General features: G+C 32.8%; 2 protein-coding genes and 1 long non-coding RNA gene across 5 annotated transcripts; 2 read left to right on the forward strand and 1 right to left on the reverse strand.

Annotated features, from left to right (window-relative positions):
- Positions 1-1,059: 1,059 nt before the first annotated feature.
- LOC148603175 (uncharacterized) lies at positions 1,060-12,298 on the forward strand. Of its 3 annotated transcripts, none has more exons than XR_015916891.1 (8): positions 1,060-1,365; positions 4,568-4,604; positions 5,916-6,257; positions 7,562-7,870; positions 8,743-8,817; positions 9,279-9,339; positions 9,525-9,591; positions 10,703-10,767. XR_015916891.1 is itself a non-coding variant. In XM_088553757.1 (8 exons), exons 1-8 carry the CDS (start codon positions 1,309-1,311, stop codon positions 12,206-12,208), a joined length of 1,230 nt encoding a protein of 409 aa, XP_088409883.1. In that variant the 5' UTR covers positions 1,061-1,308; the 3' UTR covers positions 12,209-12,298. The 3 variants fall into 3 exon arrangements, 2 of the variants coding, with proteins under 2 accessions (XP_088409883.1, XP_088409885.1); XM_088553757.1 differs by lacking the exon at positions 9,279-9,339 and adding an exon at positions 11,983-12,298 and having other exon boundaries at positions 1,061-1,365; positions 10,703-10,819; XM_088553759.1 differs by lacking the exons at positions 5,916-6,257; positions 9,279-9,339 and adding an exon at positions 11,983-12,298 and having other exon boundaries at positions 1,061-1,365; positions 10,703-10,819.
- A 2,460-nt stretch (positions 12,299-14,758) lies between these two features.
- LOC148603176 (cytochrome P450 2J4-like) lies at positions 14,759-20,952 on the reverse strand. The gene is made up of 7 exons (XM_088553760.1): positions 20,266-20,952; positions 19,510-19,624; positions 18,463-18,631; positions 17,761-17,897; positions 17,414-17,510; positions 16,633-16,839; positions 14,759-15,033 (listed from the first exon to the last, which is right to left on the reverse strand). The coding sequence occupies exons 1-7, from the start codon at positions 20,484-20,486 to the stop codon at positions 14,855-14,857; spliced, it is 1,125 nt and encodes a 374-aa protein (XP_088409886.1). The 5' UTR covers positions 20,487-20,952; the 3' UTR covers positions 14,759-14,854.
- Positions 20,953-22,946: 1,994 nt separating this feature from the next.
- LOC148603177 (uncharacterized) lies at positions 22,947-26,936 on the forward strand. Its single transcript, XR_015916892.1, has 2 exons — positions 22,947-23,494; positions 25,951-26,936. It is a non-coding gene; the product is annotated as an uncharacterized LOC148603177 (long non-coding RNA).
- The last annotated feature ends 337 nt before the right edge of the window (positions 26,937-27,273 follow it).

Here is a 27,273-nt window from a genome sequence, read left to right on the forward strand (position 1 = left end):
AAATATTATTTGTCAAATATTTAGTTGCTATAGTCAGAGGCTGATCCAGGATTAGGGGACGCACAGTAAAAATGTTTTTATAGGTTAAATTTTGAAATATTCTTTTAGTGTGAGTGCAATGTAAATATCTTTTGTGGTAAAATTAGCGAGAAATTAAAGTTTCAACCTAAAACGCCTAAATATACCCCTGACAACCCATGCATTGCACATTTTAGGGGGGGGCCGCACGCCCGCCACGCCCCTGCCTGAATCTGCCCTTGATAGTTGCACTAATTACTATTATGTACAGGATTTCAATGTTTTCATCGCTTATAAAATTGACCAACCACGAAAAAATAACAGCTATTTATTAAACGAAGAAAACTGACAGAATAAAGAAGCCAAGACTAGGAGAGTACTGGATACTATCAAAAAGCTTTGTACTGTTTGTTACATGGTCTAAACTAATTGCTCATGTAATGAAAAGTACACTACGATAAAGGACAAGTTCATGAGATAGAAAAAAATAGCCATACATTATCAACCAACCAAGTAATAAGACTTGTCTGATCAAATATTCACCTAAATTTCCAATATCACAAAAATCAAAAGTGCTAAATCGCAGAGGCTTCATTTCTGGTATTGCAATTAATTGATATAAATTCTCAATACAGGTTTCATTTCGATATTTTGGGTTTTGAGTACTTTTTGTATACAAAAAAGTTTTGCGTTTGTCTCTTCTTCTATGCATTTGGTTCTAATGCTGCTGATGACAGGCCACTCATTGAAGCTGAAATACCAGTATTTGCAATATTCATATTAGTGGTATTTTTGTATTTTGTATGTTTTGAAATACCGGTAAGTATGGCTAGCCAAAGTGGACAAAAATCAATATTTTATAATATTAGAAAATGCTCATTTTTGTCAACTTTTGGCTTGCCATAGGTAAGTCAATTGTTAATGTTAATATTCACAACTATGATGTACATAATACGTGTAAATATAATTTACACAAAAACAAAACACTTCAAGCAAACCAGGAAAAAAAGATAAAACAGTCGTCTATTTTCGATTGTTTTAAGTATTTCATTGTACAAGGAAGAAATGTGTGACATACACTAATTTCCATTTTCTAGTTATTTGATCTTACCGGAACTAACCTTTTAGAACACATCTAACACATTTATTATATGGACAACATGTTTTCTAAATAGTCTGTTATCGATTCAATTTACTGGATTACTTGTGATAATGTGAAGCCTGCTGTAGGAATCAAGCTGTTAGCAAATTCATTCATACGAACCGAGAAACTGTCACCCGGAGATACAGATGACGTCACAGTTAGAAAACGGCAATCATGATGAAACCGATGATTCCGTGGGCGGTGTAAGGTTTTGTTGATTATAATTCTAAGTAACTGTCATTTTTCACTGATCTACTATATTAACTAACAGCAAAATAAGGTGGTTTAATTTTTTTTTCAATATTTCGAAATCAACCTTTTTTTTTGTTGTCTTGTAAGACTGTGGTGTCCACAGATGGGACTCTTAGCACGCACACATCTGGTATGGATAGTGTCCCGACCATTGAAAGAAAAAGTACCCAATCACACGTTCAATCTGCAGACCATCTATTCCAGTACAAAAATTCTGACTATTTCAAAATAATCAAACCGTGTTCCATCACTTTAAATGATATATTTGAATACAACGATGACGAACCACATTGTACTATATCAAAATGTGGAATTAAAAATTGGCAAACATGCAACATTCTTATAACCTACTCTTACTTCTCTAGTTCCCTTACAAACAAAGCCTTCCATACAAGAAGTCACAATGACTTAAGTTGCAAATCAACAAACTTAATATATAGATTAGAATGCAACTTATGCGGTCTCATATATGTCGGTGAAACACAAGAACGATTTAACAAAAAATGTGTGGTCAGCGTTCGGGAATAAATACCACCAAATACCGGACAGTTCATCAACATTTTAATTAACAAGAGCATTCAATCCTCTCTATGAAAGTTCGTATTTTAGAAAAAAAAATACCATCCAAGGAACAGTCCCGGCCATTCTAAGTAAAAACTATCGTAGTGAAAGAGAGGAGTACTGGATACGCAGACTAGGTACTGCACAGGGGCGAATGCATGATTTTAGATTGGGGGGGGGCGCACAGTTAAAATTTCGCCGAGCGGAGTGAGGCGAAACATTTTTTGAGGTTAAGTTTTTGGAATATACCTCTAGAGTGGGTGCAATATAGATATCTTTTCGGCAATGTAGAATATTTTGTGGTAAAATTAACAAGAAATTAAAGTTATAACCTAAAACCGCCTAAATCTACCCCTGACAACCCATGCTTTGCAAATTTTAGGGGGTGGGGTGCGCACGTCCGCCACGAACCGCCTGAATCCGCCCCTGCTACAATACCTTAGGGATGCAATGACAACATCAAAAGTATAGGAAATCTTTTAAGCCAATATGACAATAGCATAAATGTGATGAATTTATCTGACAAAAATCCAAGACGGGAAAGGAGTCATGGCCATCTCCACTATATGTCACCTAAGTTACATGATGTCTCCATAGATGGTCTCCTTCCTTTCATACAAAAACCTCTTGGACCTCATCACATTAGAACCAAACTCTATTCTATACCTCTAAATCTACTACACTCCCTTTGCAAAACAAGTCTTGACACTCCTGTTTCTGACCCTAATTCATCATTATACAAGCTTGTTGCCATCATTTTAGATATTGGTTTCCACAGACTCTTAAAACCGGTTTGTGGGAAAAGTCAAGATTAAGAAAAACGATCATTTCTTCCACTAGCAATTTGGCTAACATCATTTATCATAAAAACGTTACCAACACAATTCCCCCATATTTCAAAGACAAATCCATTCCAATTATTTCATATTCCTATACTTCACCTATTGCATCCAAAGTTTTCAATTATAAAAGGCTATTGCAGAACCTCGAGATTGAGGAATTCAAGGCTAAATCACCTGACTGTTCTTGCAAAAACTCTTCATTCAAATATGGTCCCTCCGGTCACATCGTTCAGGGAGATTTGTCTATCATCAATAACGAATCTCTTCATAATATCCTTTCTAAAGGTCCCAAGTACCGTAAACCACGCTCCATAAATTGGAATTATAACTTTAAAGTTCTTACGGAAGCCGTGGAGGACTACGCAAGAAATTGGATAAAACGAGAACAAGAAGACATTCTCTGTCAGAGTAGTTAAAGGCCGTGAGGTCTTTAATTTTGAAATGAATGAAAGTCAGGTCAATGAGTGCCAATGCTACATCAGTTTTTAAAAACCCCGACAAAAATGTTGTCTACTTTACATGACAAAAAATGTTGTCGTACCAGCAGACAAAGCCCAAAACAACATTGTTTTTATGTGCAAATGTTTTACATCCAATGTTTATTATCAGAGGTAGACGTAGAAAACAATAGCAGTGATAAGACCTATACTACTACCATATTCTCCGAAGAAGAGATTGTGGAAAGCCATAAATCTGTGCTATCCTCTTTTGGTCTCTCTACCAAGGACGATGATTGTGATTTACCGTCTATGTACTGGATTCCTAAACCCCACAAGAATCAATAAAACAGCGTTACATAGCTGGATCTGCAAATGTACCACCAAACCTCTTTCAAAACTTTTATCTTCTATACTCATAGCTGTCAAAGAGGGTCTGCGGTCAATACCACAACACTTGTTACTCCCGTAGTGGTATTTTAATTCAATGTGGATCCTGAAAAAATTCGAAAGATCTTTTGGAGTCAATAAGTTCAAGACTATTATCAGAATATAATAGCATTAAAACCTATGTTTTTTAAACACTGTATACTTCTATTCCCCATACTCAGTTAAAATCCCGACTTAAAAACATTATACATCGTTGTTTTTCCAAAAAAGATGGTACACCTAGATACAAATATATAGTTAGATAGAAATTCCTCATACTTTGTAAGAAATAATTCCAAATCACTTTCCAAATATACAGAAAAAGATGTTTACAAAATGCTGGAATTTTTAATCGATTACATATTTGTCTAGTGTGGTGGGCACGTTTTTCAAGAAGTTAAATGGTTGTCATCATGAACTCGTGGATCGTTACGTTGTATCCGTATGCGCTATGAAAACTGGTTTGTTCAACGTGTCATAGTTTTCCTCTCCTCTTTCGACTACCCCGGACTTGACTATTTATGAGCAACTCGGTGGGTGTTTTTGGAAAAGCTGAGGACGCTTACCCTACCGGTGCACCTGGTCCATGCTTAGTTTTTTAGTGGAGTCCAAGTTGCTCATTTGATTTTGTTACTTTGTATGTATGATTTTAGTTACTTTATGTTCTTTGTTGTGTATGTCTGTTTTCCATGTCTGGTCTTTGTCCCCGGATTACATTCGTTTGATTATCGCTATAACCTTGGTTCCCTTGGTTACTCTTTTATTTGTGTACTTTATTTCAAAGAATTTTGACTCCTTTGATATAATTCGAAGAAATAATTTGGAGAAGGGTTTCCTTATGTGTTTGAAATAATTGTTGCCAGAATACATCTTTATAATTTTAGGTCCTATATGAGACGCTCAGCTGGAGGAAGTCAGATGGTAAGTTGAAACCAATATATTGTTGAATACAACCAGGCGTGAACTCGACTCTATATAGAAAATGTAAAATTATACAATTATACATGAATGACCGAATTATGCTTTTGGATATATTCGTTATGATGATAAATGATCGTGATATCCTGACAGCGAGGTTGGAGATGGGCAGTTCAAAACAAAATAATAATAATAATAACGCGGAAACTCTGTAATTTATAAATATGTTTAAATACAAACCTTTAACTAATGCAACAACGGAAATGAATTGTTGAACTTAATTCAAAGGGATAAGTGCCATCAAGGCCTGCTCCAGACCTGATAATGAAATGTACATGTTCAGAAATAATTACCCAAATCATACTTTACGGTGAAATATTTCAAAATAAAATTATTTTTTAAAGGTAAGAAACACACAATGAGACAAAATATCATATATTACAATTTGTAATGGCATTTTCTGATACTCCTTATAAATTTATCATCTTAAAGCATCGTTATTAAAAAGAATATTCATTTTTTGGTATTACAAGAATTTTTGTAACATTCATTCATCAACTGTAGCTTGTATATTTTGGCAATTTTGACCGTCATGTAGAATGTACTTTTCAATAGTCTTCTGTTTGGTTTGATTGTATATATTGTAGGATAAGTTGTCTATTGAGGTTGTTGATTAATGTTACTTGTATCTAAATTTGTCTTCTACATTTTACCTTTTCTATGCCTTTTTCAAAAGAATACAAAATAACGTGTTCTGAGGAGTAACCTCTCATCATCAGCACTAGAACCAAATACTTTGAAAGTGTTTTAAATCCTAAAAAATGGTATACAAGAAGTACTAAAAACCAAAAATATAGAAATGGAAAGCCAAATCCAGCACCGAGAACATGTATAAATTACAATTTCGACGAATGAAGCCTCAGTGATGTAGGGCTCTTGAATTTCGTAATTTTATTATACTGCACATTTCGGTAAATAGTCTATGATAAAAATCGGGTAAGATAGGTCCCACTGTTGGGCTCGTAAAAACCCTCGGGAATATTTCGTCCACTTGCAGTGGCATCGATCCAGTGGTTGAACAAATGTTGTGTAACTCGAAGACATTGGACTAGGTCTTTTTTTATTTTCTTCATTTTTCCGTTTTAATGTGTATATCAATCATAATTGCATTACAATTACAATAAGCAAGGTCTGAAAAGTATCAATCCTTCTATGTTATATCATTGCCTTTAGTATCTCTTTTAACAAAACAATCTGATATAATGTTTAAGCATGTTTATCAGAGACTATGGTAAAACATGATCATTCTTCCAGATGACGAAGGAAGTTTTAATACAGGGCTTGTCAAATACTTTGATCAACTCATTCATCCCACGATCAACCTCGACAAAGACACTACAGATGAACTGATATCAAAGTGTGTCCTTCTCACTGAAGACTGGGAGGAAATAGAAAAACAAGCATCTGCGACTATGCGAAATGCAAAGCTCCTTAGAATCCTTATTGCTCGCCCTTTCGACACAGTGAAAATATTTCTAGATGCTTTAATTGAATCGGACCACAAAAATATTTACAGCGGAAAATTAGTTTCAGACATGAAAAAGTATATACACGAAGAATATAGCACTTACCCTAAGTATTTTGGAGATGACAATGGTAATTTTAACGTTTATTTTATGTTTCCTGTATTGACAAGTTATACATATGTATATATATATAGTTCGAATCATAATTTGTATCACTGATAAAAACCACCTCAGTTTTTTGTCTCCAATTTCAGTGGTAAAGTGATGATCTTCTGCAAAAGAGTACATTAAACGAATTTGATTTATATCTACATTCTACCAGTTGACTATGACATCTGGCCTTATCGAACTGGTCTCGATTTCACAAAAAGTCGTAAGTGTAAGGTTGATCGTAAGTATTGACGTCATAAACTAAAAAAGCATTGTGACGTCATGATTTACGATCAATTTCACACTTACGACTTTTTGTGAAACCAACGCCTGGAATAACCCAAGTTAAATACAAATTTTGCTAAATGGATTCATCCAATGGATCTTTACTGTGGTCATTTAAATAGACACCTTCATTCATGCAGTTTAACTGATGTACGAACATTTTTCCTTCACAAGGAAAACATTTGTTAAGAGTTTCAGTAGGTGACCACTGGATGTGATAGAATAATAAAAAAAGTCCTGTACCGGTGAAATCAGTGTTCAAATAACAACGCTATTCTCCTATTTGTTATAGTTCTCTAGAAGTGTATGTCACATGTGATTAAATATTTAGAGGAAACTAAGCTAAGACACAATCTGTATAATGGGACCATCCTATTGCTAATTTTGTATTTTTTATTTTTGTGTCATAAAAGAAGTGCTTACTTTTTTTGGAATTAGCTAATGCACATTTTCAAAATCTTTTTTGTATTTTACCGTATTGTAATTTCAATTAATTTGATGAGAATTTAGCCCAAGTCTTTCTATATTTTCAGTATGAACATGTCCACTAGTTATATAAAAAATGATACAGCTTTGATAATTTACCGTTAAGTCAATGTTATTCCAAGGATATCAAGTTTATTCCTTTAAAGTTGACAATAACCAAACCTTTTTCCCGTGGATATATAATCTCCTATTGTGTAGGTAAAAATCCCCTTCCTTGTAGGAAAAATATCCCCTTCTTTTAGCTGTTTAACTGCCTGAATAAAGATGTCCATTTCAATGACTACAGCTAAAATTTTACTAATTCAATAGAAGAGGTCACTTACAAAAACTGGTATATACCTTGGGCTACTCCAGTAAAGCAAGGTCAGAGGTCACCGTGAACTTACTTAGCAAAGCTCGAGCCACTCGAGTTCATCAAGGTCAGAAGTAAAAGTCACCCGACTGTAAATAAAATTGTTGTAAATAATCGGATTCAGTTAGTTTGAAGACAAATTTGTAATTTTGTATTTGTAGTAAGCGATCACAAGGTAAAGTTACAGAAGAATTACAAGTTTCTGGTCGAAAAAACCGACAATACTTTTGTTTGTGACCATCTTTTTGCATCGAGGGTGATCTCATTTGAGGAAAAAGAAGAAATATGTCATAGTAGTTTGACGACGAACGGAAGAAATAGAAGACTTCTGGGTAAACTATTGCGGAAGGATATAATCGCTTACAATGCTCTGCTTGAAGCGTATAGAATGGACACTGAATACATAGATATTGCTGAGCTCATCGAGCAAACTGAAGTTACGGAACACGATAAACGAATGATTCAAACGGGTAATTTTGTAGTGTTTTACAGAACATTCCTTTAAGTGCAGCCTAAATATTTATTTCAGAAACATAAACATATTTTATTAGTAAATTTATTTCTACCTAATATGATTAAAACAAATCAATCAAGTTACACAATCTTTTATTTTTGTGCTTAAATTTTTGTTGCTGTGATTTGTCTTATATATTCAAGTAGGCGATAATATTTACGAGAACACGAGAACTCTATTCAAATTCTGACTAATGCAAATGCACCTTTTCTTTGTAAATGCACCTTTTCTTATTTCTTTGTTTTTATTTGTAATTTTGTAATTGGAACTTGCAATACGATTTGGCCGTTAAAGGCTTACTGTTTGGCTTGAATGTTGTATTTGGTATAATATCTCATATTATCAATATTTTGTTATGCATATCGTTGATTGATTAACTATCTATTATATGAACTTGGCGCATGCAACAAAAATATAATGATAAAATTGCTCGTCAACTACCAATTGCAAAGAATTTTTAGAACATATATATTTTTGATAATAAATTCATCACATTCAGTTGCGTGAAGATCTATAAATAAGTAACGCGGTTTACAAAAACTGTTGCGTTAGAACATTATGCAAGACAGCATCGTGTTACTCTTATGTATTCTTTTTTCGTTTTTTGTTTGTTCTTCGTTCGTTTTTGTTTATGGACATAAAGCAGATACAGATAATACTTATTTTCAATACATTAAGTAATACAATGTTTATAATATATAATAATTTCCTGAGAGAATAATGTCCGGAGATTTCCAAAGGCCTGTCTTCAGCCGTAAGAGAGAGACAAAACAAACGTCTGCCGCTGCGTGGAGCTTTGTAGATAATTTTAGGATTTTTATTTTTTAGGAATAGAGGCAAGACGTCGAAGAATAAAGGTTGTACAGAATGAAATCCCAGTCGTAAGAGATAATATGTTTTATAGTAAGTACGTCAGATATTTGCCATATTATCATTACACTAACACAGATAAAAAACATACATTTCATTTCGGAAAGTTAAGGGCTTTTCGTCCTAAAAGTAACTACAGAATGTACTTATTAAGGAAATACTGGTTTGTATTTACGCATTTAAGTACTTCTCCGTCTAAAAATCAGGCAAAATGTGGATATCGTGTGGCACATGAAGTAAAAATACACAGAGTATTTATTGCATTGCCCAGTAATTATACATCATAACCTCAAGAATTCACTGTCAAAGTGTTTGTAAAGTTTGCTTTTTAAAGATATTGATAGTTCAAATTTAGTTGAAATGCACTACGGAAGAATGGCGGTAAAACTTTTTCCTTATATAAGCAGTCAAAAAATATCTACGTTACCAATGCTTGAATATAAATTTAATTAGCTTTTCAGTTGTTTTCTACATGTATTTGAATATATTTGAAGCAAACAAGACCAAACTGAGAAAATTGATGTGCCACTCATTGCCTGATTCTTACACAGAAAGGTACTTAAAAAGTGTAAAAAAGATGAATGTTGAAGATATCAAAATGCCAAAATTAGTCTGTATCATGTAAACTTCTTAATTATCTAAAACACTTTAAAAATAGATCATTTTATAGTTAATTTTACAAATGTTTAGAGCGAACTTTAAAATGACAGCTAAAATGAAAATATTTCAAAATTTGGTAGGTAAATTTATGACAGAAAACAAGGATTCTGAATACAAAATGACAGAGATGAATGCTGAGAATTTACGGTAAGATATAACATAGCTGATAATACTACATACTGAACGCAAAAACAGACGTTCGTTGTCTTCTATCGTATAGTATTATTGCGCAAGGTTTTCAATATTGGCCTAGTTATTGGTCCGAGGCGTAGCCGAAGTCAAGTATTTCTAGCCGAAGACCAATGACTCAGTCAATATGGAAAACCTTACGCAACTATACCTTTATTGACTATCTAGTCCAAAACGCTAGGCCAATATAAATTTTAACCAGTTCAATATGACGTATTGGACGGCTAGATCCCGTACTGGCGCACTTTTGTATTTTGTTTTATATTTAGGCTCATATTCGAGCGTTAGTCAATAATGATAGATATAGACAGGTCTTTTACATACTTAGAACATATTTTTAAAGAAAAAAATAGGCGTCGTTTGACAATCGGATTACATCGATCGAAAATGATTCTTGAAATAAAGAGAGAGTTGTCTTCAGCGCCTTCTGTTATAGGTTATAGCATCAAAAGAATAGATAGTTCAAATACATTAAAAAACATATAAAATTGTTATAGTTAAATCGACTTGAAAGTTCGGCCATATTAGAACAAATAAGTAAATTGCAAAATTTCCTTAATTTGTTTGAAAATAAAGGGTCCATGATTAATACGAAGAAGAGGATATTAATGATCCGGGAATCTCACAAAGTAACAGACAAAACACTTTAATTCAATTTTAGATGTAACACGCTTTTTGATTGGATACAAAAATTTTTTTATCATCTCATCGTCCAAATTTTGAAATGTAATGTCATCAACCTTTTTTTCGGATTTACTCTTAGATTTTTATGCTAAAATTAAATTATAAGGAATAACTAAAATATGTTTTCGGTCTATTTGAAATAACCTCAATCATGTGGTTCACACTTTAAAATAATCTACTAGGCAGGTTATTTAGTGTAAAACACGTGATTCAGGTTATATCATCACAAACAAAAAACAAAAAAAATAATAATAATTACGGTCATTCCTCAAAAATAAATAACAGTTACTTACTCAAATATATACATACGAAATGAAACAATTTAGTATCTTCGCCTTTGCAGATTCAGTGACATTTAGTGGCTGCACATGCTTTTTTTTCTTAGGTGTTTTCATGATATCACAAGATCTGAAGCGGACACACTTTTATCAGATAAACGGATTGGCAGCTACATATTAAGGCATTGTTCCAAACCAGGAGTAAAGTATGCCGTATCATTGAAGTAAGTAAGTTCTTAACCAGAAAAGTAGACGTTCCATAAAGTAAAAATTTTCCCAAATATCCTGTATTGATACAAGTAGATCAAACATGTAAGTAAATAAAACTTCATACTCTTATTTCACAACTCAGATGTGTATAAATGACAGTCCTCCATTTAACAGAAGGTCATAACAGCACCATAGAAACTCTCTTTTCTCAGAAATAATGGGTTCCATTTAAAAAGCTGTCTTTGTAAGAATCATGCAAAATCTAAAAAATGTGATACACCCCTGAAAAGGCTACATATTTTTATTTTTGCAATTAAGTTGTTTTATGGGTCTTTATTACGAAATGTGTAATTATTCATTCAAATCTGCCTGCTCTTAGGAGATAATCAATATTGAAAATCCAATAGATTCTATTGTATTTGAGTGTCATTTACAGAGTTATCTCCCTTAATTTTGAAATCTACAGTGCATTCTATATAATTTTTATCTCCTATTAGTACGGGTTATATGAAAAACCACATGTTGATTACTGTTTACTATGACGTTTCAGACAAAATATCAAAAATAAAAATATGTAGGCTTTTTACCCATGAATCACATTTTGCATGATCCTTAGCTGGAGTGTTACTTCACTTCAACACTAGGAATATTTTATTAGTGGGAGAATAAGATGTGACCAGTAAGAGTAATCAAGGGAACCAAGGTTATAGCGGTAATCAAAAGAATGTAATCCAGGGACAAAGACCAGACATGGAAAACAGACATACACAACAAAGAACATTAAGTAACTAAAATCATACATACAAAGTAACAAAAGTAAATGGGAGCATGGACCAGGTGCACCGGTAGGGTAAGCGTCCTCTGCTTTTCTAGAAACACCCGCCGAGTTGCTCATAAAAAGTCAAGTCCGGGGTAGGCAAACGAGGAAAGTAAAACTATGACCCGTTGAATAAATCAGTTTTCATGGTGCAGATGGATACACCAAAACGATCCACGAGTTCATGATGACGACCATAAAACTTCTGTGGTGATGACTTCAATCTTGTAGCAACATAACCCTGTTCCAGAAGCCTATTTGTTCGAGTTCTAGCGCGATATAAATCAAAGAGTAAACCATGCTCTAAAAATGTATGTTAATGTTGTGATATATTCTGTTTAATATCAATACTTCTTATAGAACAGATACTGGTGTTGTACATATTAAGTTGTTGTGTTCTGGTGGAAAATACAGTTTCGAGTCAAAAGGACCGAATGATTACTCATATGACACTATTTACGATGTTGTGAAGGATCTAATAAAAGGACGGCAGTTCGGAAAAAGGGTACTGTATGCAACGTTTCCAGTATCATGCATTGCATCGCCGAACTCTAAAGTTTTAAATAACTGGATGAGCAAAGCCTGAAAAAAAAGGAATAACAAAACCGAAATTGTTAAATTTTGTTATGTTTAAATACTGTTGCACCTTGACATGAAAAAAATGTTTTCAACAATATGTTCGATCCAAATGGTATTTTACAAAAATGTTCTTGCAAATTCATTGCGATAGATTTTCAAGGGAAATTAATGACAACCACGGCTGAAAAACATTAACTTTAAAGTTTAGAAATAAAGACCAAGCGATCAAAACATATGCAGAAAAAAAAATGAAACACTATGAATACTAAGCAGTAAATGATTCGGCGCGATATATTGGCATGATAAGCGCTTAAGATTTTTAGTAACCCCAACCAGTATGTTTGTAGTTGTATGATGTTACTATGAATTATCATTGGTCGTTGTTACCAATTTTCGTAGTTTTCGTGTATAGGCCAAACCACGACATTTGGTAGCTAACGAAAAGGAGATTTTCATTGAAGTGTATACTGAAAACTTCAATAATCCATGAGCTTGTGTTTCTTCCCTAATCCATGAAAATTGGTTTCCACGAATTAAAAAAAAACTTTCACGGTACACGCGGAGACAAGTAAGAAGATTAGAAAATTGTTCTTCATAAAACGTACCATAGCTCGATAAGATCATGATGGCGGCCATATCAAATTTTAAATTATTTTCCTTGAGATTACATACAATGTAACTCAAGTTCTTTAGTTTTTTTCTGTAAAATTTTGAACATCTCCAAGAAACAATGTTGTAATATTAGCTAGGTGAACTCTATCAAAACACACAAATAGTAACCAAGAACAAAGGAGTAGATTTGATATATTAACTAATTATGAAATATAAATAAGTATAGTGCTGTATTTCTATAGTTATAGCAAATAGTTTATTCAGGTTACACTCCACTGAATAAACCAGTTATCTTTTAGTATATACACATAAATAGACCTACACGAGTTTTAGCGCACTTAGGTTGTTATACTGTGAAAAAGTGAACTTGTTTTTGCAGAGGGTATGGTCACTGCAACTTACTGATTTCATTTATTCTTAGCTCTGTTTGATGACGCACTTTTTGTGAAATTTAGAGTATATCCTGTTCTTTTAATTGACTTCTAGGAGCAGGTGTTATATTGGAAGAGTTATCAAGGGAACCACGATTCTAGCGGAAATCAAATGTATATAAGCCAGGGACAAAGACCAGACATGGAAAACAGACACACATAACAAATAACATAAAATAAACAAAATAGTACACACAAAGTATCGAACGCAAATAAGCTACTCGGATTCGAATGAAAACTGGGTGCATGGGCCAGGTGAACCGTTAGGGTAGGTGTCTTCTGCTTTTATAAAAACACCAGCCGAGTTTGCTAATAAAAAGTCTAAGTCCAGGGTAGACGAAAGAGGAAAGTAAAACTATGACACGTTAAACAAATCAGTTTTCATTGAAGATAGTAGACCTCCTATAACAGTATTAAGGATATTTGTGTTCTTTATTATTTAAGAGATATATAGTTTTCTAGAAGTTTAGCTTAAGGTATAAGCTCCATAACACATTAAATTTAGTCAACGAGAAATCAATGAAACCAGGATTTGAACGATAATCAAAAGAACATTATTCAAGGATATCGACAAGACGGGAAAAATATACAAATACAAATAACATGATGACACTTTCAAAAGAAAATAAAACGAATGAGCAACCGCGGCTCTACTAAAATAAAATCTAGGAGTACGGACTAGGTGCACGAAATCAGCATCGTAGCACGGTACATGACTTTAGTGGCCTATACCTTTATCATGTACACATGTCTCAACTTACAAAAGGCAAAGCAATGAAGAATATTAATTGTATGTAATTTAGCTTTAAAAAAGAGGACGTTTGAAAAGTACTGAATATTGTGCTTTCAATTTGTAAGTGTACATCATATACTGACGTTTTTGTGGTATTACAAAATAATAACGGGATATATCGGTTTTCAAAACTGTACTTTCAATTATACTTTGCATGGTTTTCTTCTTGTTTTGCTACCGTGTAGAGAGTGAGCTCTTTTATGCCAACCAGACAGACTGGTGATTTAAGTGTTGGTCAATGACATTTACAAGTACTTAGTGCTAAAGTCATTGTTATAAATTCGGTTAACCGTTTTAACTCCTCTTGGTCTTCTGTTGTCACTAAAATTTTATTTTCGCTATACATTTATACTTCTACCACCTGAGCATGTCCTTGGCAAATCACTTAACCCTATAACTGGGGCCTAGGCATTCTTTTTAGCTTGTTTTGTTAGTCACTAATTAGCTATATTCTAGTCTATACATCTGATTTGTGTTGACTTAACCAAACCTTATTCTGCCTTTCGGAAGATAATAAAATAATGGGCTCATTGGTAGGAAATATTTCTGTAACTTGAATGAATGCGGACACATTAATTTCTGAAAAAAAATTATGACCAGATTTTTTTAAATGGTGCATTATCTTGACATTTTATAATGAAACATACCATTCAAAATTAATGCAAATTCATTAAAGGATCATAACCATTATCACTGTGTAACTATTGAACCACAATAAAAGTAGTTTATCTACCATTTTATTTTTATTTGCTTACAGCTTACTCTTTGCATAAACTGACTTGAACCATTAAGATATTTGAAAGTCAGATCTCCATAGTTATCTTGGAGTAGCAATCACCCTGTATGGGTAGGCTGTCCGTGTAACTCCTCCTCTTCCCTCGAAAGACAGAACATCGTTTTTATCTACTTTGGAAAATGTAAATTTTTGTATCAAGTTCGAGAAGATGAGGAACAGCTCAGATTTTGCGAGAGATTCCCCAAGACACACCCTAGGACCTACAGAACAAAATATATATCATTGGTTAACAATTTGAAATAAATTATATAGGATAAGGTAAAAGACAAAAATTTTGAATCGTTTGAATACAAAAAAATGGATTTTTGTTGTGTTAATTATGTGTTTTCTTTTGTTCTGTGTAATTGTTTCCTTTTGTTTTGTTTTGTTTTTTTATTTTTTGTTTTTTTTTTATCGTGAATCGGTTGAATACAAAATTGGGATTTTTGTTAATTAGGTGTTTTGTTTTGTTTTGTGTTATTGTTATTACTTTCTGCTTTTTTTTTTGTTTGTTTGTTTTGTTTTGTTTTGTTTTTTTTTGTTTAATATTATTTCTTATACTTAAATGGTAAGACATTTCAGAAATGTTGAATTGTTATCATTGTTTCTTTTATGTTATAGCAAACCATCTTATTTCGTAATTACGTACTTTTCATGTTTTTTTTTTAAATGAAATCAGACACAAAAAAATTTAGATATAAATAGAAATTGAAGTTCTAAAAGTGACTTCATGGTAATGCACATACGGAATAAGCCGCTCTTTCAATCATCTATTCCGTACTCTATGTTTTTATGTACTGCACGATGGAATGTATAGGAAGACCAACTTATAATTTTGAATAGACACTGGAGATGCAATTACCTTTTAAAACCTAGCGATTCCCAACCAAGATCTCAAAAATAAATGCATTACTAGTCAAATGCTGACACTTGTCATCACAGGCACAAAACTTTTCAGTGTTAAGTAAACTGCTTTCTTTAGTCTGTACACTTAAGGAGGTAGTCCTAAGGTAAGGGACACAACTCGCACAATTCAACGGAATGTTTGTTTTTAGCATTTTACATCAATCTCATGTAAGCATGAAAATAACATAGATTTATTTTATTCTGTTTCAAATGAAAGCTTTAAAGGCTTTGGTGAATATGATACAAATATATCACCGATTTCAAGAGTTATGACCCTTACCCTCGATATACCTCCTTAATTGATGGTAATTACGAATTAGAATGCAGTAATTTTTATAAAGAATTTCCGTTAGTGAAAATTGGAAGCCTGATGCATTTTAAATTATTACACAGGCAAATATTTTTCACGTGAAATTCATGTACATCGAGCTTTACATGAAGTTTACGTAAACGTCATAAGAAATCAATGTCATTTTTAAACATGAACTTTAATTGAAAAGTTAACTTGAATTTCACCTGATGGGTCGATTTCATCTGAACTTAGTCACAAATTCTATTTTCTAAATTCAGGTGAATTCGTGAGAAAATCATGCGACATGATTTTGCTTGATTAGTTGACCGTACATAGCGGTAAGAGATGACACAAAGTGAATGACACGTTAACTCTAATTGGTAAATCAGGTATCTGAAGGAACAGCGGTATATGCACAATATTGCATGTGAGTTTACATGTTGGCTATTTTAGAAGGCATTCCATAACCATGCTTACAAAAATGTTATTCTTAGTTGTCTTGTATACTAAGATTCGTATAAAATTTGTTTCCCATATTTGTTTTCCACCCCTGTATCGGAAGTTGTGGTGGTTAATTGATCATCGTTCATTAACGGTTAGCAATATTTATTTCAAAGCTTACCCATGGAAAATGAAATCAAATACTCCTTGTTTATAATTTCCATCTTTTCATTCAGAAATCTGTTTGGATTAAAGTCTTCTGGCTTTTCCCATACAGTTTTATCATAATGTGCTGATCGGAGACTTGCCAAAACTATGCAGTTTTTTGGTACATTGTATTCACCAATCGTTGTGTCAGTAGTAGCCTCGTGGGGTATTGAAAATGGAACTGTAATGAATGAGAAGTTTATTTTTATGATGATAACAATATTTGGCTTGAACATTTCCAACGTTTTTTTTTCCTGGTTACTTAAATGAACCATTGATGAATTCACAATCTATACATTCCAAAGAGTTATTCGCTCAAAAGTAAAACAATTTCAGTCTGATTTTTAAGAAAACGAAAAGTAGATAACTTGTAGGTATAAAATCAATATCAAATCGAAGGCTTTGAAATTAGAAGTAGGAATTGATTACAGTATATAAATTGATGTTAAAATGGCATCAAATCAATTTTTATTAAGACTTTAACTATCTAATAGGTTAGAAGTCCTCATTTATAAAGGCTTGTAAGAATGGATAGAAAATCAATTTTGAATGGGATCATATGCTTCTACATTTACAACTTTTCATGTACTTAAAAAAATGCTAATTTTAAGGTACGGAAAGCAGATATTATAGGGTCAAAAGTAAAATACGTTAACGACATGGTGTTCTGTTTTTAAAATTCTTAGTTTAAAACATGTTATAGATATTTCACATGCACTAAATATCCTGCTACAAATGTAATGTTATCAACTTACCACTATTTCCTAATCGTTGGACCTCCATCAAGGTGGCTTCAACATAAGGCATGTTTCGCCTATCTGATAGTTTTATGTTACGCCCAGAACCTACAAGCTACACAATGTAGACATGTTACAAAACAATAATGTAACGTCTTGTGAAACCCGTTTATTTTTTAAAAGATGATTGGTTCCGATTCAAGAATTCGATAACATTTTGTTGTAACACAGGCGAAAAATTACAGAAACTGACATGGATCACTTTAACTTTGCTTACTGCGCGTAAAACTGCACTATTTGCCCTTTCATAATATATTGGAATATTACCCTGTTTAAATACAAGAACAAAACGAAAGAAAGCGAACCTTCGAGATTTCGTCTTGACATTTCTTTTGTACATCCGGATATTCCATCATGTACAGTATGGACCAGTCTAACGATGTAGATGTCGTATCAGTTCCAGCCGTAAAAAGATCAACAATGATATTAAACAGTGAATTTGCTGAAAATACAAACTTATGCATTAGGTATTACTACTAGAAAGGTGAGCTGAGCATTTTATACTCAAATAGAAATTGAATTATAAGTTCACCGATATTGAACTATAAATGATTTAGACACTTTTCATAAAAAGGACGTCGCTGATTTCCCGTCCCCATCAAGATGAGCAAGAAACTCAAACATACTTTCATATCACACATTCCTTAATAATATAATGAATAAAAAATACTCATTGGTTTTGTCATATTTGCTCTGTTTTCTTACATATATATATATATATCTTCTTAAAGCTCTTTTTGAACCTAGATTGAGGGTAAATGTCTTCCCTCTGCCCTTATTGGAGCTATGTCTGGTTGTCGGTAAAAAAAACATCATCATATCAATTTCATTTTTTGTGTTTTATTTTGTTCTTTTTAATATCATTCTCTTTTAATACAAACAATCGTAAATATGGTGCGTTTGTGGCAGTTTTTGACATTTAAAGTCAATTTCCGAGTTTTTTTAAAGAAAAATTCGAACCTGTAAAATTAGATACGTCAGATGATAAATGTAAACTATATACGAACTGTTTAGTATTGACATGTTTTCAGTTTGGTTCTGTTCAGCCTCCAGAAAGTAATCAACAAAGTCCCGGATGCAATCTTTGTCGAATGATTTTCTATGTTGCATTATTTGTTGATCGATATAAGTTTTTATCGCCCTAAATCCTTCTCTCCTTTTCATTAAAGAGTCACCCTAAAACAGACATTAAACAAGAGTTTGCGCGCATTGCCGTGTTTTTATAACCACACATATTTATTTAGTTCATGAATCTTACAAAACTGAATAATGGAAGTTAAAAAGTTTTTGGAAACCGTAGGACTTTTTCTTTCAAATTGTTATGCTTGCACCAACATAGACCCACCAAATGTTAAGAAATTCCGACAAAAAATAGACAAAAATACTAAAGCATATCAAAATATCACAAAGGTCAACTATTGCACACATACATATATTTCATGTCGAATTTACTTCTTTGTTGTTTTTTTTTTTAAATTAAAAAAGTTGCATGCTATTTTGATCAATATGTGCAGTGTCGATAAGCTATGTACATAAAGAAAAATCCACTTTAAGCATTTTTGTCCAGCAAAAGTTTACTGGAACTCAGACATCGATTTCATAAAATTAAGGTGGGTAAATTTCACCCATAAATGAACCTTAAGCTTCGTATTTTTTTTTTAAAATTATATTGTTTCAGTGATTGGACAATTACCTATCTATGATATTTACAACATTCTAGCCTTAGTTATAGTTTTTGACCGGTAATCTTTACATTACCAAAAAAAGAGGATTACTATGTTCCGCACATCAAGAGTACGAGAAGAGAAATATATTGCACTATTTGTTCGTTGAAGTAGAAAAGGCCGATCGCGTGTCCCCATCCTTATTTTTTTTTAATGTTAACAATTTTGATTGACTAAATTACATAATACAGCGCTAGCCGCCTTCCCCCAGAGTCAACAGTGACAATTTATTTTATCTATATTTTTCGTCACCAAATTGTATAGCGATATCTCGCGAATATAATGACACTGACTTATTGTATAGATGTAGTATGAAAAATATATCCTTACATAAAGAAGGTTGAGAATTGGATAGATCGCCATCACCGACAAAAAACCGGGACCAGAAAAGATACTGTCCATGTGGCCGAGCAGTTCGTTCAGCTTTCGGTCTCCGTGTTTATAACTAAAAGAGAGTAGCGCAAATTTATAAATTACCTCACAATTTACATCACAAGATAAGTCATATGACTGGTTTTGGAGATTGAGGAAAATAAATATTTTCACTTTTAATGATAACAGAAATTATTAGTTAATAAATAACAATAACACAAAATCGCAAAATACAATGGTATTTAATAGCGGGTTTAAATACTTCTTATTCTAATTCAACATAGGTATCAATAGCAGCATTTTGTTATATTTATAGGCTCAAAGTCTGTTTGAATAACTCGTAAAACCGTGCCATAAATGATTTGTAACATGAATTGACAAAGCCCATTATTCAATATTTAACCAAAGAGAGATATACAGGCATGGGTAACTCGTGTTCCCGTTCTGCACGGAGTCATTTTCCTCAGAGGCGGATTTGTGCCTCTGCAATGTTTATGTTAATTAGGTTGTATATTGCATGGCTGTTTTCATACTAAGTTCTATAGGAACACGTGACCTTTCATGCAATATTATACAAGATTTCTACGTAGAACACACTTCGTCTTCCTATCATATTTATTTTGAAAAAAAAACAGACGAAGGACAATTCTTAATTCATTTTACAATTGAATATTTCGCACAAAGGGATTCAAATTGAACACAATATACCAATACCTGAATCCAAAAATAATTCCATGTATTACGTTACAACTCGCCCTAGTCATCATTCTTTTGATGTCTGTTACTTCTTTTCCTTTCATTTTCTCCAAATCACTAGTGATGTTTTCAACTTCATCGAGAATTCTTTCCTCCAATGAAGATTTTCCAACTCCAAAATCCCTCATTGTCCGCATTGCAAACTTTCGCCTATCTTTCCATGCTTCGCCAATCTCCATAGCAATTTCAACTCCTAAAAGATTTATTTCTCTGCATTAGAGAGATTCCTACAAGATTGAAGTCATCACTACAGAAGATTTATGTCGTCATCGTGAACTTTTGGATCGTTACGGTGTATCTATCTACATCATGGAAACTGATTTGATCAACATGTCATAATTGTCCTTTCCTTTTTTTTCGTCTGCCCTGAGCTTGACTTTTTATAAGCAGCTCGGCGGGTGTTTCTAGAAAAGCAGAGGACGGTTATTCTACCGATGCATCTTGTCTTTTCTCCCAGTTTTTAGTTGCTCATTTACTTTTGTCACTTTGTATGTATTATTTTAGTTGCTTTATCTTCTTTATTGTGTTTGTCTCTTTTCCACGTGTGGTCTTTGTCCCTGGTTGAGCAAAACTACTGACAAAAATTGAGTAATTCAAACTTATAAAACATGTTAGCCGAAGAACTACTACATAATTGATGCTAGTCTATAGTACACTTGAAAGAGCTACACATATAGTGTACAAATATGTAGTTGTAAAATTGTAATTATCCATATGTTAGTAAAGCTATCAACAATAATTAAAAGCATTCGTTTTATTGTTAAACGACAGTAGACATTATATAGTAAGACAAATTCAATGTAAAGAAATGTAAGGGTATAATCTCTCTGTGAAGGTAAAATTCAGTTTCGTCTAAATTGTTTTATTTGCGCAAAAATGATTAATGTTAGAAAACTGAACCTGTTTGTATAGTATTCCAACTATAAAGGTCGCTCTAGCCAACTTTAATGATAAGTTTCTATTATACAACTTAGATGAAATGTCCCGTACTACCATACATCGTGTACTAAGTGACAGTCCTAGATTAATCCTACGAGGAGGAATGACCCGGCCAGCGAATGCTATACTTCATATAGCCTAGCTGGCCGAGTGGTCTAGGGCGCTGGACTTTGTGCAGGCGGTGTTGCCATAGATGTTACAGCGGTACAAGTTCGAGTCCTGCGGAGGGAACGACCAAAAATTTGCATCGCAAATTTTACAGTTCTAACATCGTTGGGAATTTTTCAGACCTTTTCTAGAAGAAGGTATATAGATATATAGAAGGGTCGGAAAAAAATATATAAATATAGGCGGTGTCAAATTTGCAAAGCGAATGTTTTGTCGCTCCCTACCGCCCTAGACCACTTGGCCAACTAGGCTACATAAAAATAAAGCTTTCGCTAGCCGTGTCATTTTTCCGTATTTATACACTGAAAGATGTTTATTCAATGGAGACCCATTCTTGTTGAACCACAGAGTCACGTGACAAGGCTTACATATCCTACTCAGAAACAGTCAAAGACAACACAATCTGGCTTAGTTTGTCATTTATTTGTTGCACTTAGATGATACTTAATTTTCCTGAATCCTCATTTCAACGCATGCGTAGTCATTAAAGTACCGAGATAAACTTACATTTGGTTATTACAAGTACCCTGTATGGATAACAACACCTAGATATTATTAAAATTTGTGCCATAGACCAGAGATTGAGGATTAAGGCATTTTTGTGATATTGTACAGGAAATTGGCACTTTCCACGCAGGAGGTATCTTTTCTTGATTTGGCGGACTTCATGTTTAAGATGAATCTGTTTCTTTAAACTTATTTGCACTCAGACAAGACAATTGGTAACGAAGAAAATTAGATTATATCCTAGTTAGTTTATTAACAGCTGGTCTACGAGAAAACCATGCAAAACTGGAAAAATCGTCCGAATGTCATTTTGGAATTGCCGTAAATTTTATATTAGAAATGAAAGAAGGTCACAAGAGATTCCCGAAAATGCACATGATAATGACCAGGCAGTCGTTTTTAGGTATATGGCCATTTCTTTAATAAAGTGCGTATTTCATGGTCAAATTTGGACCACATTCATCAGTTATTAATATTTGTTATTTTGTGTGAAGTAACAAAATTTTATGTGAAAATGTTAAATTTAAATTCATAGAAGTGAAAAATAGTCACTCAATAAGCCTTATGTGAAAATTGGCTGTGTGCCAAGGTTAAAAAAAATAGAATAAATTTTTCATATGGCTTGCCATTGATAATCAAAAAGCCTATACAAGCTAAAATGACGCTTAAAAGTTTTCATTGTTGTTAACTAAAGGTAGAAACTGTATTATATTTATAGGCTATAAAGGTTCATGCTGGGCATTTAATATTTTTATAGTTTGTTCAACATGTGAAATAGAGGTATCTTTGGTGAAAATGGGACAATACTTAAGCGATTTATTCAGCCATAATGCAAGATATATAAATATACCCATTCAAATTTTATATCAGAAGTACAGAAATAATTTATTTCGAATCAATTAAACACAGCATGACGTATAAAACTCACTGAAAGCAATGTTATTAGACCCCACATGTATGGAACGAGTTAGTCGTGGTACGATGTAGTCCAGTCCACTGGAAGACGTTTCCTTCCCCTGTACATGTATTCCCCACAAAAAAATGAGAGTCTTTTGTTAGTTTAAAGAGACTTATTCATAAGTACATTGTACCTACTGACATGAATTGGAATGTTCTTATATTCTTATATTCCGAATTACAGAAAATAAAATGTATCGCAAATTGTTCGTCGGGATGTTAGTCGTTCCTAACTATACAAAGGACCGATCATTTTATAAATGCCTTCCAGTCAAGAAGAAAGTCTTGTATATACATTTTCGATATTCAATAAGAGTATATATCACATGTAGGTTCTTTCATGCACGTATAAATTGACAATTCTTTTACCGTCTTTGGCTTCACTGGATCATAATGAATTTATGAAGAAACATCGAAGACAGTCTCATATTTAACTGTAGTGATAAAAGAGGAGTCAGGACCTGCAGATCATTTTATTTTACCTGTCATCCAAGCAAGTATATTAGCACATTCATCATTGTTCACATAAGCTGGGACAGGGACATACTGTTTGTATATAAAAGATGAACTAATCGAAGGAAAATGGAGCGATTAAATGCACATTACTGATTATTAGGTAAGTTACTTCTAGTTTTGTTGTAGATATACAAATATTTTATTGTACCAACACATTTACAATAAATGGTCATGACACATAAATAAACAATGGTTGAAACAAGCATACTCAACATGCTCCAATATGTGTACAAGGTTAAAAATAATAAACTGAAAAAAGGGCTATTATGTAAGGATTAGAAAGATTATTTTTCATTCAATTTTGAATTTTTTTCACATTCAAATCTGTTGAAAGGCGACATCACAGAAATCTTTTGATTTTGAATTATTTTTTTCTATATTTTTTGTCAGATTTTGTAACTTTTTTATTACATTTAGATACCTTATGAAAATCCCTGCCTAAATTTTTTAATCAAATTTCAGATATTTCTTAATTGTTTTGGGCTATAGGGATTTAAGAAAATTATTTTTTATCACCTTTATTTAGCGTCCTTCAACTTAAATTGAACTTCAAATTTTGTGCAACATTACGCCAAAATCAATTGACCTGTAAGTCACTTTGTTTAAAAACTAACATTGTGTCTATATGCCCAAAGTGAAGAGAGTTTAACATGTTGTAGTTGTATTAAGCTCTGTTTTGTGCAAAACTCTTTAACTATAAATAAGGGGGTAACATCATTTGGTTTTAAACCGTTTAGACCTCCATAAAATGGCACACACAATGATACATGTATATGTGGTTGCTACTAACAAAACTGAATTTGCCTTATCCGTTTAGGGTTTGTCCTCTGTAGGCTTGAGTAGCAGCAATCGGGTATTTTATTTTATTTTATTTTTGTATATATTGTTATGCTTCAATTGAATAATGTTTCCAACAATTGGCAACGGTTTTGGACCAGGAATGCCGGTGAGTTCTTTTGGTTTGTAAATCCATAACAAAGAAAGCAAAAATATTATGCAAAATATAAGAATTGTGGTTAATTCATACGCTTCCATCGTGTTAATTGCTTTTTACTTCAGAAATAATGTCCCTATATTTGTAGACTGTCAAACTTTCGTCTTTCTTACATGACGGTCGTAATAGGTCTATATTTAGGACGTCCTACAAAAACAATTACAAGTTCAAAATGTGGAACGTACTTCAAAAATCATACTACACTACAGTAATATCCTTAGGTCAAAAAATGGGAATATCGTTATTATGTGCATATGACACAGACGTGCTAAATATTAACATTCTCTATATATCTATATACATCCAACTCAGAGAAAGTTTTTTTTTTTTTCAGAAATATTTGACTTTTATGACAAATGATCGTATCACATGGATGGTGTCTAGTCAAACCCATTTTTTAAAACATATATAATGCCATTATATTTTCCATATAATAGATAAACAGGGCTGTCAACCAAAAAACAACAAAACAAAAAAAAACAAAAAAACAAAAAAAAACAAAAAATAGATCAAGCCTAGCTGGCCGAGTGGTCTAGGGCGCTGGACTTATTGCAGGCGGTGTTGCCATAGATGTCACAGCGGTACGAGTTCGAGTCCCGCGGAGGGGACGACCAAAAATTTGCATCGCAAATTTTACAGTTCTAACATCGTTGGGAATTTTTCAGACCTTTCTATATATATATATATATAAGCTGTAAGTCACTTTGTTTAAAAACTAACATTGTGTCTAAATTTTCCTAAAGTGAAGAGAGTTTAACATGTTGTAGTTGTATTAAGCTCTGTTTTGCAAAACTTTTTAACTATAAATAAGGGGGTAACATCATTTGGTTTTAAACCGTTTGGACCTCCACAAATGGCACACACATTGATACATGTATATGTGGTTGCTACTAACAAAACTGAATTTGCCTTATCCGTTTAGGGTTTGTCCTCTATAGGCATGCGTAGCAGCATTGGAGCATTTTATTTTATTATTTTTTTGTATATATTGTTATGCTTCATTTGAGCAGATCCATAGGTATGCAAAAGGAAAAAGACCCTTACCCATTTTTCCTCAAGCAAAATGTGGATAAAAATAACCAGTATATATTATATTCCCTGCAATGCTAAATAATAGATATGTTTGATGATTTATTTGAATTCTTTCTAAATATTATTGGTCTTAACATACAAAATATAACATTTTTTTTTAAGTTAGAATTTTATCAGAGGGAATGGCCACATGGAGTCTACATGAATCAACCTACATGTACATGTATGTCAATAAATTCTGATTTACATGTATACGAATCCAATTTCTACAATATTCAATGCACATGCTTATTATATTTGATATATAAATACATGTACATTTGCAAATGTGCATGTATTTTTAATCAAAGAACTAATTACTAAGTATATGTAATAAGATATCAAACTCTCCAATGTAGTTGTGTATGTTTTAAACATGGGTTTTATAGTGCTCCTTCTTTTAAATTGATTGATAATAGTACAAAATGTGCATATAGAGTAAATCTATTATATAAAATATATATATAAAGCCCCTGTTCTTTCTGTTTCAGGTAAAGAAGCTTAAATGCATTTATCCAAGTGATTCATTGTTGTGTGATTAGCAAGAGACTGATACAGACCCTGCCATGGGTCATGATTGGCGCACTACAAGTATTGCAGAAGATGATGGAGGAAATACACTATGTACAACATTGTAACCATACACCTCTGACCTGGTTTAAAAGAGGCAGATTAACGCACGGACAGACTGAGGGCATCCACCATATTTTGATACTACTTAGATTTTTTATAGGTTTATATTATCATGTTTTATTGTCATATCTGAAATGCCTAGCATGAGGTGCTGTCCAGTTACTCTATAAGGGTGCATCTTATTTCGTATAAACAATTCAGCTTGTTAAAAGGAAATACAGTGCATTGAAATTTGGTAAAAAATGACAATTTTCTAAATGTTGGCATTTTGCCAAAGTTCAAGGTAAGATATTTTGTTCAAGGCCATTATTAAAACTTACGTATGCGTTATGTTTAATAGAGTTGAATACACTTAGCTGAAATACATTGGTTTACAAAAGGGCAATTATAGGCTTAATACCAAATGTTTGAAGACTTTTGCATATCTCAACCATGAAAAGTTCCATTTTTCAAGGGAATTTCATGAAAACGAAATGGCGGTCATATTTCTACCATTTTTAATTTTTCGAAAAAAATATTTTGTAATTATAAGTATCTCATGGGGTCCTACCAGATGCACTAAAGTTTATATGTAATTGCTAAAATCACTTTTGGATGGTTTTACATGTTTTTCTCTTTACAAGTTCATGACGCCGGCCATATCAAATTTTAAGTTATTATTCATTGAGAATTCGTACAATGTAACTCAAGTTCTTTAGTTTTTTTCTGTAAAATGTTGAACCTCCCAGATCCAATATTATAATGTTACCTAGGTTAGCGCTATAAATACACACACATAGTAACAAAAAAAAAACAAAGGAGTTGATGGAACGATATGATACATTAAATAATTATAAAATATTAATATGTATAGTGCTGTATTTCTATAGTTATTGCAAATAGTTGATTCAGATTACACACCACTGAATAAACCAATTATCTTTTATGATATACACAAAAATTGACCTACACGACTTTTAGCGCACTTAGGTTGTGATACTGTGAAAAAGTGAACCTGTTTTTGTAGGGGAAATGATCACTACAATTTATATTTAAACTTTTACTTATTTGTAGCTCTGTTGGATGACGCACTTTTTGTGAAATGTAGAGTAAATCCTGTTCTTTTAATCTCATGCATTGACTTCTAGGAACAGGTGTTGCATTTGAAAAGTAATCAAGGGAACGAAGATTCTAGCGGAAAT

This window comes from Perna viridis, chromosome 11 (assembly GCF_037379345.1).
Source record: "Perna viridis isolate PV_CMFRI_1.1 ecotype Kerala chromosome 11, ASM3737934v1, whole genome shotgun sequence".
Lineage (NCBI taxonomy): Eukaryota > Metazoa > Mollusca > Bivalvia > Mytilida > Mytilidae > Perna > Perna viridis.